At 40.7% G+C, this 12,968-nt stretch overlaps 1 protein-coding gene across 2 annotated transcripts in view; it reads left to right on the top strand.

Moving 5' to 3' along the window:
- Positions 1-12,968, top strand: part of vps13c (vacuolar protein sorting 13 homolog C) — a 350,466-nt gene that overhangs the window by 42,086 nt on the left and 295,412 nt on the right. The window contains exon 7 of one of the 2 annotated variants that reach the window (XM_078532615.1): positions 12,342-12,401. The exons of the other annotated variant lie outside the window; for it this stretch is intronic. Coding sequence (XP_078388741.1) covers positions 12,342-12,401 — 60 coding nt within the window. The remainder of the gene's footprint in view (positions 1-12,341; positions 12,402-12,968) is intronic. 2 annotated transcript variants of the gene reach the window in all.

Genomic DNA, 12,968 nt, shown 5'->3' with positions numbered 1-12,968 from the left:
TGCTGTTTTCAATGATTTGTGCAGGTATATGTACTGTGTCACCTTCAGAATCACACCCGTCGCCTTTCTAATAACCACCTCTTTATCAATTTTCAGTCCATCTAGTGTCTCAAAAACTTTGCTCACTATGGCTTTGGCAGCATCATCTTCCTTGTTAAAGCCAGATGCAAAGTACTCAGTACTTCATTGTTGCCCCCTCTACTTCCATGTGCAGATTAAGTATTGAGTAAAGTTCAAGAAGTAAGGGTGCTGAAGCTGATAAAAATTCAGAGAAATAATACAGAAAATAATAAAACAAAGAAGAGCTTTTAAAACTGGGATCTTCTCCTTTAGCAATGACCTTTTAATAGGATAGAAGCTTTCTAGGTTGAGAAGGTAAATATTGGAAGATCGTTGCCATTGGTTAGTGAATTGATAACATGAAGAATACAGATTGAGTATAATCAGTAGGGAAGTTTTTTTTCCATAGGTATCAAAAGTGACGATTGAGACAGGGAATGTAATATGTAAGTTTGATTACGTGTGAAAAGAGAGAATATGAGGAAATAGTAGGAAAATGGTTTGTCAGTGTAACTCACGGGTCTGCATAATTTGTGAATCATTTTAATCTGAAAGGCAAATGATCCATCACACCTGAATGGTGCAGCCTTGTACTCGTATGATTTTTTGAAAAGTATATTGTTTGCCCTGTGTTGGTGATATATGTATTTCACTGACTCAGTAAAGTCATTTGGAGAGAGTAAGCAATTTCTTGAACCCTCCTGGGGTTGATGGTTATTTAATGTAGATTAGCATTCAGTTCATGGACTAAGGTTCAATTATTGAACTAAGTTTTTGTGAATTACCCCATAATGCTGTGTTACAAAGGAAATGTGAGAACGTTGATGTTTTCAGATACTCCTTAATCACAGAATTTTAACAGAAGGAGGCCATTCGGCCCATTGTCTCTGCACCGACTCTCCAAATGAGCATGATGACCTATTGCCATTGCCCTGCCTTTTTCCTGTACACCTGCGCATTGTTTCTATTCAAATAATCATCTCATGCCCTCTTGAATGCCTCGATTGAACCTACCTCCACCACACTTCCTGGCAGTGCATCCCAGACCCGAACCACTCGCTGTGTGAAAAAGTTTTTTTCTCACGTCACAATTGCGTCTTTTGCAAATCATTTTAAACCTCTTCCCTCTTGTTCTTGATCCTTTTACGAGTGGGAACAGCTTCCCCCTATCTAGTCTGTCCAGCCCCCTCATGATTTTGAACATCTCTATCAAATCTCCCCTTAGCCTGCTTCTCTCCAAGGAGAACAGTCCCAGCCTCTCCAATCTATCCTCATAGCTGAAGTTTCTCATCCTTGGAACCATTCTTGTCAATCTCTTCTGCACTCTTTCCAATGTGCTCATATCCTTCCGATAATGTGGCGACCAGAACTGTACACAATACTCCAGCTGAGGTCTAATGAGTGTCTTATATAAATTCAGCATATCCTCCCTGCTCTTGTAGTCTGTGCCCCTATTAATAAAGCCTAGGATAGTATATGCTTTATTAACTGCTCTCTCCACCTGTCCTGCCACTTTCAATGATCTATGCACATATACACCCAGGCCTTTCTGGTCCTGCACCCCCTTCAAAATTTCACCCCTTATTTTATATTATCTGTCCATGTTCTTCCTACCAAAATGCGTCACCTCACACTTCTTCACGTTGAACTTCATCTGCCACCTATCTGCGCACTCCACCAAGTTGCCTATGTCCTCTTGAAGTTCTACATCGTTCTCCCCGCAGTTCACAACACTCCCAAGCTTCATATCATCTGCAAACTTTGAAATTGTCCCCTGCACACCAAGATCTAGATCATTAATGCATATCAGGAAAAGCAAGGCCCCAACATGGACAACTGGGGAACTCCACCATAAACCTTTCTCCAGCCTGAAAAATATCAATTGACCGTTACACACTGCTTCCTATTTTTCAGCCAATTTTGTATCCACATTGCTGCTGTCCCTTTTATTCCATGAGCAATAACTTCTCTCACAAGTCTGTTGTGTGGCACTGTATCAAATGCCTTTTGAAAGTCCATGTACACCACATCAACAGCATTACCCTCATCGACCTTTTCTGTTATCTCTTCAAAAAAACTCCAAGTTAGTTAAGCACGATTTCCCTGTTAGAAATCCATGCTGGCTCTTTCATATCAACCAATATTTTTCCATGAGACTACTATTCTATCCCGAATAATTTTTTCTAGAATATTGCCCACCACTGAAGTTAAACTGACTGGTCTGTTGATGCTGGGCTCATCCGTACAACTTTTTTGAACAATGGTGTAATGTTTGCAATTCTCCAGTTCTCTGGCACCACCTCTGAGTCTAGGGAAAACTAGAAAATTATGGCCAGTGCCCCTGCAATTTCTATTCTCACTTCCTTCAATATACTTGAATGCATCTATTCCGGTCCTGGTGTTTTGTCAACTTTAAGCACCGACAGTCTATTCAACACTTCCTCCTTAACAATTTTGAACCATCCTAGTGACAGAGTTTCCCCTTCTGTCACCATGGCCTGGGTGGCATCCACCTCCTTGGTAAAGACAGATGGAAAGTATTCATTTAATGCCTCAGTCATGGCCCCTTTGTCCATGTGTAAATTCCCTTTTAGGTCCCTAATCGGCCCGACTCCTCCTATAACCACCCTTTTACTATTTATTTACCTATAGAAGACTTTGGGATTTCTCTTTATGTTGGCTGCCAGTCTTTTCTCGTAATCCCTCTTCATTTCTCTAATATGCTTTTTCACCTCCCCTCTGAACCTTCTGTATTCCCCTTGGTTCTCAGTTGTATTTTCTACGTGACACATTCTTTTTTATCTTAATATCTATCTACTTTTTCATCCAGGGAGTGTTATGTGTGAGAGATGTTGGTTAATGTCTGTTGAATTTTAAGTAGAACTCTTACTTAATAAGAATCATGAGCTGATGATGCCATTCATGATATATTTTACAGAATCCTATTAATTACACAAAGGGAGTACACACTAACTAGCAATTATGTGCATTGAGAAGGGAGGATTAAAAAAGTCAGCAAGTCTATAGACACCCCTTGTTATAGAAGCTTATTATAATTTATTTCTTTTTCAAAGCAACCAACTCTCTGGGAGTGTTACCATTGACCAGAAATCGAATTGGACCAGCCATATAAATGCAAGGGTACAAGAGCAGGTCAGAGGTTATGAATTCTGCAGTGAGTAACTCCCATCCTGACTCCCCAAAGCCTATGCAGCATCTACAAGGCACAAGTCAGGAGTGTGATGGAATACTGTCCACTTGCCTGGATGAGTGCAGCTCCAACAACACTCAAGAAGCTCGACCAGGAAAAGCAGCTCATTTTATTGGCATGCCATCTACCACCTTAAACATTCTGTCCCTCTACCACCGATGCACGGTGGCAACAGTGTGTACCATTTACAAAATACACTGCAGCAAGGCTCCTTCAACAGCACTTTCTGAACCCGCAACCTGGAAGGACAAGGGCAGCAGATGCATGGGAACAATTCCACCTGCAAATGCCCTTCCAAGCCGCTCACCATCCTGACTTGTAACAATATCGCCGTTGCTTCACTGTCGCTGGGTCAAAATCCTGGAACTCCCTCCCTAATAGCACTGTGGATGTACCTACGCCACATGGACTGCAGTGGTTCAAGAAGGTGCCTCACCACTTCCTTCTCAAGGGCAATTAAGGATGGGCAACAAATGCTGGCCTTGCAGGTGATGCCCACATTCATTAAAAATTAAGGTCACCTTTTAGGTCTAGTATGCCTTATGCTTGTTACCATTCGGACTCCATGCTGCTTTGGGAGATTCACGGCCAAAAGACTAAGTGCATATTGTTGTTTGACTGTGTGCTTCCCTTAAACAAAGAACCCTCATGCCTCAAAGAAGGAAAGCGAGAAATAACTTGCATTTTTGTAACACCATTCATTGTCTTGTGGGTGTCCCAAAGTGTTTCACAGCTAATGCAGTAAAAAAAATAAACATTAGAATTGATTAAGTCAAGCTTTTTAAATCTGATTTTTAAAAAAAAATTCTTTATCCTCCAGTCTTTTTTTTGCAATAACCTAAGATTATTGCAGTGGTTTGTGCCAGGTGGCATTCATGCTTGATTGAAAGAATGAACCCAAATTGAGTAAGATTGTTGTTAAATGCATGACTCTACTTAATGTCAGCAGAAAGTCGCAGTGTTCTTCAGTAAACAGTTCATAATTTAACTTTAAATAACGACTACTACTTGTATTCAGGATAAATACTAATATTTATCAAAGTAGTTTCTCACTTGGCATTTTAACAATTACAAGGCTATAACAAGTTGTTTTTATTTTTTTTAATCCCATTGACTAAGATTGTGTGGTTTGGGAACTCCAAAGATTAAATCCTCATTATTTTCAGTTTGTCCAGAAAAAAACACGCATATTGGTATTCAATAATTAATAATTTCCTCCTGGATCATTGTCCTGTCAGGATCTGAGTGAGTTGCTTGTTAATGATCTCTACCTCTTCCTTTGCAAAAGCAGCTGCTGACCACTTTCATGAAATTATATTTTGTTTAAAAACTCCTGTTATTCAAGTCAGATGACAATCAGATCAAGATATCTTATTTTTCTGTAAGTCTTGGCTGATTAGGACCTTGATTGCTTCAGGTCCATCCTCTCAATGCTTCCTCCAATCTGCTCAATACAAGCATTTGATTGCAAAATCTGCAAATCCTTTTTGAAGAATAAACATTTGCAACCTTATCATTATCTACCATGTTGTTTGATTTCCAGGACTCCAATGTTTGGGACAGAAGGAACGCGAATGGATGAGGGGGGCCCAAGAGTGCAAAATTTGTTTGGTTACAACAGTAGGGAGATGGTGGCGTAGTGGTAATACCACTGGATGAGTAAACTAGTGGCCCAGGCTAATGCTCCGGGGATTTGGGTTCAAACCCCACAATGGCAGCTGGTGAAATTTAAACTCAATTAATAAACCTGGAATATAAAGCTATTCTCAGTAATGATGACCATGAAACTACCATCGATAGAGAGTTAAAAACCCATTTGGTTCATTAATGTCCTTTAGGGAAGAAAATCTGCCATCCTTATGTGGGCTGGCCTACATGTGAGTCCAGACCCACAGCAATGTCTGCAGTTCAAGTGCAATTAGGGATGGGCAACAGATGCTCTCCTTGCCAGTGATGCCCACATCCCATGAGAGTATATGAAAAAAACAAGGGAGTGACACAGATTGGTGGCAGAGGTAGGATGGAGCCATGGTTTCAACCAATGATTGATAAGGCACTCTCCCACCCAAAATTCAGAATTTGACTTCACATCATGATACTTTCAGAAATCAACTTCGTGTACACGAACGGCATCATGAGAATTATACATTTAACATTTAACTAGCATTAGTTCAAGGCTCATCCTGCCATCTTGGTGGCATTTCAATTACATACGAACATACAAGATAGGAGCATTCAATAAGATCATGGCTGACCTGTTTCTTTTTCGTGTTCCACATTCCCACCTACCTCTGACGACCTTTGATCTTGTTAGGCAAGGGAATCAACCTACCTCTGCCTTAAATATATTCAGTGACCCCCACCTCCACTGCCTTCTGAGGTAGAGAGTCCCAAAGTCGCACAACCCCTCAGAGAAAAAAAAAAATCTCCTCTGTCCTACAAGGGTGACCCCTAGTTTTAAAACACTGCCCCCTAGTTCTGGACTCACAAGGGGAAACATCCTTTCCACATCCAGCTTGTCAAGATTATTCAGGATCTTATATACTTCAATCAAGTCACCCCTCACTCTTATAAACTCCAGTGGAAACAAGCCCAGTCTGGCTAACCTTTCCTCATAAGATAACCTGCTCATTGCAGGTATCAATCTAGTAAACCTCCTCTGAACTGCCTCTAACGCATTTACATCCTTCCTTACATAAGGAGGCCAAAACTGCGCGCACTATTCAAGATGCGGCCTCATCAATGCCCTGTATAACCAAAGCATAACACCCTTAATTTTATGTTCAATTCCTCTCGTAATTAGCCGCCTTGCTACATGCTGTACTTGCATACTAACGTTTTGTGACTCATGCATGAGAACACCTAGATCCCTCTGCACCTCAGAATTCTGCAGTTGTTCTCCGTTTAAGTAATACTCTGCTTTTTTATTCTTCCTGCCAAAGTGAACAGCTTCAAATTTTCCCACATTACACTCCATCTGCCAGATTTTTGCCCTCCCACATAACACCTATATCTGTCTGCAAACTCCTTACGTCCTCTTCACAACATACTTTCCTACCTATCTTTGTGTCATCTGCAAATTTATCTACCATGCCTTCGCTCCCCTCATCTAAGTTGTTCATTTAAATGTGAAAAAATTGAGGGCCCAGCACAGACCCCTGCGGGACTCCACTCGTCACATCCTGCCAATCGGACAAAGACCCATTTATGCACACACACTGTTTCCTGCCAGCCAGCCAACCTTCTGTTCAGGCTAACATGTTAACTGTTATGGCACGGCTGATGGTCAATGCCAAACTGCCCAAATCCCAGAGGGAAACTTGAAACAGTTGCCAAAATGGTTTTTGCAATTTGTATACTATGAGGAGAGGCTCTGATATCAGGAGATGTTGCCTCCGACGATGATTATTTTATAGTAGAGTAAATATTTATTGGAAGAATAAAGCAAAAAAAAACACAATTACACTTCAACACAAGAATGAGTTCACGCAGTAAACAGTACTTTAAACCAGTTCCACAAGATCTGAATTTAATTACCCCCAGAGCTAACCACCCCCTTTTCTGTTCGACTATCCTTATAGATTTCAACACCTATCAAACTCTAGCAATTTTTTACCACACAGTGGCTTTTTCTCTTGGGGTGTTCTCAGGGGCTGACAGCAACTGGGTTTTCAGGTCTGGCCTTGTTCACATGATCTTCTGGGAGTTCTGACCAGCTATCCTGCTGTCTTCTGGGAGATCTAAGCAGCTACCCCCACCTAGGTGTCAGTATTTCCTTAAATGCGTCCCATCCCTTTGATCTCTCTCTTGTCTCCACTAGTCCCTTCAGAAATACTTTCTTCCCAGAATTGATTAGACACTTCTTTACTTTAGCTCTTAGCTTTTCAAAGTGCCCAGCTGTAACCTCTTTAATTATCGACTCTAACATCTTCCCCACGACAGACGTTAAGCTAACTGGCCTATAGTTTCCTGTTTTCTGCCCCTCTCCCTTTTTGAATACAGGGGTTATATTTGCTGCTTTCCTGTCTGATGAAACATTTCAGGAATCTAGCAAATTTTGGAAAATTAACACCAACGCATCTACTACCTCATTAGCCACCTCTTTTAAGACCCTAGGATGAAGTCCACCTGGGCCCAGAGACTTGTCAGCCTGCAACTCCATCAGTTTGCTCAGTACTGTTTCCCTTGTGATTGTAAATTCACCAAGTTCCCCTCCCTCTCCCCTCCACCTCCTGATTTACAGCTATTACTGGAATGGTTTTTGTATCCTCTATACTGAAGACAGAAGCAAACCATTTGTTCATTTCATCCGCCATTTCCTTATTGTCTACTATTAACTCCCCATTCTCACCCTCTAGAGGACCAACAGTCAATTTACTTACTCTTTTCCTGTTTAAATACCTGTTCTGCTTTTACCTTCTCTGTTTTTACATTTTTTGCTAACTTTCTCTCATACTCAACCTTTTAGTCACTCTCTGCTGTTCTTTATATTCTATCCAATCATCTATCCTGCCACTCATCTTTGGACAGTTATATGCTTTTGGCGCTTTCCTTAACTTCTTTATTTAACCACAGACGGTGGGTCCTCCCTTTAGAATTTTTCTTTATAGTAGGAGTATATATATTCTGAAATATCCCCTTAAATGTCTGCCACAGCTTCTCTATTGATCTATCTTTTAGCCTAGTATCCCAGTTCACTTCAACTCGCTCAGCTTTCATGCCCACATATTTGCCCTTGTTTAAGTCTAAAATACTAGTGCTCGACCCATTCTTCTCCCTTTCAGACCGGATGTAAAATTCAATCATATTGTGGTCGCTGCTACTGAGGGATGCCTTCACTCTGACATCATTAATTCTGTCACATTACACGATACCAAGTCTAATACAACCTGCTGTCTGGTTGGCTCCAGAATGTGCTACTCTAAGAAACTATCTCGAAAGCATTCTGCAAATTCATCCAAGCTACTACTACCAATCTGATTTTTCCAGTTTATATGTAGATTAAAGTCACCCTTTATTATTGCCGTCCCTTTATCACAAATACCCAATATTTCTTCCTGTATACTTTGTCCTACATTCCGGTTACTGTTAGGGGCCCTGTACACCACTCCCACTAGTGACTTCTTTCCCCTATTATTCCTCATCTCCACCCAAATCGATTCTGCATCCTGATGATCTGAACCATTCTCCATTATGCTCAACTACCATTAATGTAAAAAAAAACTGGATTGACTTTTCCCACTGATAAACTAAGTTTCTGTTTTTATCTCTTCTCTCAGTTCAAAAGAACGTTTCCAGTATTTTTACTTACTCCTGCTTTTTCATGTCTGTTCAGTGTTGGAGGTGCGAGATAGAAAATTGAAATGGTAACAGTGTCAACAGTGGTGGATGCAGACGGCTCAACAATATCTGGTGTTAGATAGGGGGCATTCTGCTTAATGATCAGATTGATGCAATCACATTAGAGTGCCACCTACTTTTACAGAAAAAATGCCACGACAACCGGAAACATCTTTACAGCTAAATGCCGACACATCCCCTGGACTTGACGCCGTACACTTGTAAGACTTTAAAGGAGGTGGCTGCAGAACTAGTTGTTGCATTGGTTGTGATCTTCCAACATTACCAAGATTTTGAAATGTTTCCAATGGATTGGAAGGTAGCAAATGTAATTCTGCTATTCAAGGAAATGAGGAGAATGAAAAGAGGAAGCTGCAGACCAATTGGCCTGACAGTTGATGGGAAAATGCTGGAATCCATTATTAAGTGAGTGACAGCAGGGTGCTTAAATCAAATATGATTAGGCAGAGTCAGCATCGTTTCATGAAAAAGAAACCGTGTTTGACAAACCTGTTAAATTTTTTTCTGAACGTGTACCTAACAGGGTTGAGAAAGGGATGTGGAGTGAGTACATTTGGATTTTCAAAAGGCGTTTGATAAGGTGCCATGCAGAAGGTGTTGTATGAAATAAGGGCTAAGAGGGTTGTTGGTAATATATTGGCATTGAGTGAGAAGTGGTTAAAAGACAAAAAACAGTAGGAATAAATGGGTCATTTTCACTTTTGTCATGAAAGTATAATAATTCTCATTATTAGTGTGATTTATTGTAAAAGTGGGTTAATAGTTGAGTTTGGATAGTTTGTATGTGTGGGATTTAATTGAATTGGAGACAGCTGGTCTGGAGGCTTTGAGTTATCAACAAAGAATGCTGAATATACAAACATAGCTGAAGTTTTAGAATGTAAGGAAGATTTGCAATTCGAGATAAATTAGGTTAGTGGGGTGACAGGATTGTGTAAGTGTCATAAGGAAAATAAGAGGGCTTTTTTTTTAAAGAGACAACCATATTGTTCTGGGTCACATGTAGGCCAGACCAGGTAAGGACAGCAGATTTCCCTCCCTAAAGGACATTAGTGAAGCAGATGGGTTTTTACGACGATCAACAATGGTTTCATGGTTATCATTAGACTTTTAATTCCAGATTTTTATTGGATTCAAATTTCACCATTGGTGGGATTTGATCTCAGGTCCCCAGAGCATTACCTTGGGTCTCTGGAACCTGAGTCCAGTGACGATACCACTGTGCCACCCACCTCCTGCCCTCTATATTTCATGATATAGAATCATAGAATGGTTCCAGTGAAGGAGGAAGCCACTTGGTCCATTGTTTCTGTGCCAGCTCTTTGCAAGAGCAATTCACCTGGTTCTACTCTGCAGCCTTTTCCCTGTATCTCTGGAAGTTATTTATTTATCTTCAGATAATTATTCAATTCCTTTTGAATATGTCTCCACCACACAGCTAGGCAGTGCATTCCAGATCCTGCGTAAAAAAAATATAGTTCTTCCTTATGTTGCTGTTGCTCTTTTTGCTAATTACCTTAAATCGGTCTTCTCTGGTTCTTGACCCATTGGCCAATGGGAATAGTCTCTCCCTGCCTTAGTATGTCCAGACCCCTCCATGATTTTAAACAGTGCCAGCAAATCTCCTCTTAATCATCCCCAAAGAGAACAGCCCCAACTTCTCCAGTCTATCTAAATAACTGGCTCCAGGAATGGGGAACTTCATTCTGGTGAATCTTTTTTGCACCCTCTGTAATGCATTCACATTCTTTCTAAAGTGTGGTGCTCAGAACTAGATACAATACTCCAGTTGAGGCTGAACTAGTGTTTCATAGAGGTTCACCATAACATCCTTCCTTTTCTACTCCATACCCAGGATTCTGTGTGCTTTATCAAACGATTTCTCAGCCTGTCCTGCCACCTTCAATGATTTGTGCTGCCATACCCCTCTGCTCCAGCACCACCTTTAGATTGTACCCTTTGCTTTATATTGCGTGTCCTCACTCCTCTTGCTACAGTGAATCACTGCACACTTCTCTGCATTGAATTCCATCTGCCATTTGGACAGCTCCTCTTGAAGTTTATCATTGCCCTCACAGTTCACAATACTTGTAAGTATTGTATCAACTGCAAATTTTGAAATTGTGATTTGTATACCCAAGTCTGGGTCATGAATATCTAAAGTAGTCCTAACACCAACCCTTGGGGAGCCTCATTATAAACTTCCCTCCAGCTTAAAGGACAACCATTCATCCACTATCCTGTTTCCTGTCACTCAGCCCATTACATATCTTTGTTGCTGCTGTCCTTTTTTTCTTCTTCATTCATGGAATGTGAGCTTTGCTGACTAGGCCAGCATTGATTGCCCATTCCTAATTGCCCTTGAGAAGGTGATGCTAAGCTGTCTCCTTGAACCGCTGCAGAAGGTACATCCAGAGTGTTATTAGGGATGGAATTCGAGGATTTTGACCCAGCGACAGTGAAGGAACAGTGATCTGTTTCCAAGTCAGAAGGGGAGGGAAACTTCCAGATGCTGGTGTTCCCATGTGTCTGCTGCCCTTGTCCTTTTAGATGGTAGTGGCCATGGGTTTGGCAGGTGCTATCTAAGGAGGCTTGGCGAGTTCTTGCAGTGCATCTTGTGGATGGTACACACTGTTGCCACTGTGTGTTGGCGGTGAAGGGAATGAATATTTGTGGATGGGATGCCAAATAAGCGGGCTGCTTTGTCCTGGACGGAGTCAAGCTTCTTGAGTGTTGTTGGAGCTGCACTCATCCAGGCAAGTGGAGAGTTTTCCATCACACTCCCGACTTGTGCCTTGTAGATTGTGGACAGGCTTTGGGGAGTCAGGATGTGAGCTACCCACCGCAGGATTCCCAGCCTCTGATCTGCTCTTGTAGCCACAGTATTTATATGGCCAGTCCAGTTCAGTTTCTGGTCAATGGTAACCCCCAGGATGTTGATACTGGGTGATTCAGCAATGGTAATGCCATTGAAAGTCAAGGAGCGATGGTTAGATTCTCTTGTTGGAAATGGTCATTGCCTGGCACTTATGTGGCACGAATGCTAATTACTACTTGTCAGCCCAAGCCTGGATATTGTCCAAGCCTTGCTGCATTTGGACATGGACTACTTCAGTAACTGAGGAGTCATGAATGGTGCTGAACATTGTGCAGTCATCCCTTTTATTACATGGGCTCTAACTTCGCTGATAAGCCTGTTAACTGAGCCAGTTATTGAAAAGTTAATTCAACTGACATTTTCTATATACAGTATTTCATAAGCCTAATGCTATTAAAGTCAAAGGAAAACTGAGAATTTACATTCAAGATTGCTTTCAGATTATTTAATGAAACGTGTTAAGTTTGTGTTTGAGTTTTGTCCATTGTCCTGTTTATCCTTCTCCCTCAGTGCTGCATATGACTCAAACTGTTGTGAAAATTGACACTATTTCTTTTGAATCCATTGTATGGAGAAACTAGTTTAATTTTAAAGTAAACTGAAGTGCAACAAACTTGTTGCTTTATTTTAATGCAGGGTTTGTGTTACTCTTGTCAGTCATGTCAAATAACAAAATGTATGATCCATTGTTTTCTTCACTTTTTACTTTTTCTCAGCATAAAATACTACTAACCAACACAAGCTGCTAATTTTCTCCTACTGCATGTCTCTAATTCCTACTAACATCTCTTTAACCTCTTTCTGTGTGTTTTGCTTGCTCGCATTGCTAAGGACGTAAACATAAAAAGTCTAAAAAGTATTTTAAGAAATCTGCAAAAGCGCGTTCCAAAGGTATGTATGAATACTTTATGATGCACTTTCCATTTTATCCTTAATTTATTTTGCATTTTTTTCCCTGAATTTTAAAACCACTGGTGGCCTGCATGCTTTAACGGGTGTTATGTGTAGAAATTATAATCCAGTTCAATGTTTTTCAGCACATTTGTATGTTTTCTTAATTACAAACTTGTATTAAGCAGTGGTGGCCCCTTCATATTAAGTTTGGCTCCATGTAAAGTATAACTCATTTAAATTACAGTTTTGTGTGGAATGCTGAACCAAATCAGTTTTTTATTGAGCAGGTCAAGCTTATTATTGAGGTAACTGGAGATGAAAATTAATTTGTTGTTTTGGGAATGTGATGCAATTTTAAAAGAAACTGCAAGTTATTTTTGACCATGGGTTGGGGGAGGGGGGGTTTTGGCTTTGGGGTGGAAGGAGGGAGTATGTTGACATTTGGAGAAAGTAAAGCAGAGTTGCAAAACCTTAAATGCTCCAGGAATCTGTTGAGGTGGAGGCTCATTTTTGATTTTAGTGAATTCTGTCTGCTACAAAACTGAACTGGGCGAATAGGAGTCT

This window comes from Cetorhinus maximus, chromosome 30 (assembly GCF_964194155.1).
Source record: "Cetorhinus maximus chromosome 30, sCetMax3.hap1.1, whole genome shotgun sequence".
Lineage (NCBI taxonomy): Eukaryota > Metazoa > Chordata > Chondrichthyes > Lamniformes > Cetorhinidae > Cetorhinus > Cetorhinus maximus.
This window is presented reverse-complemented; position numbering and strand designations above follow the sequence as displayed.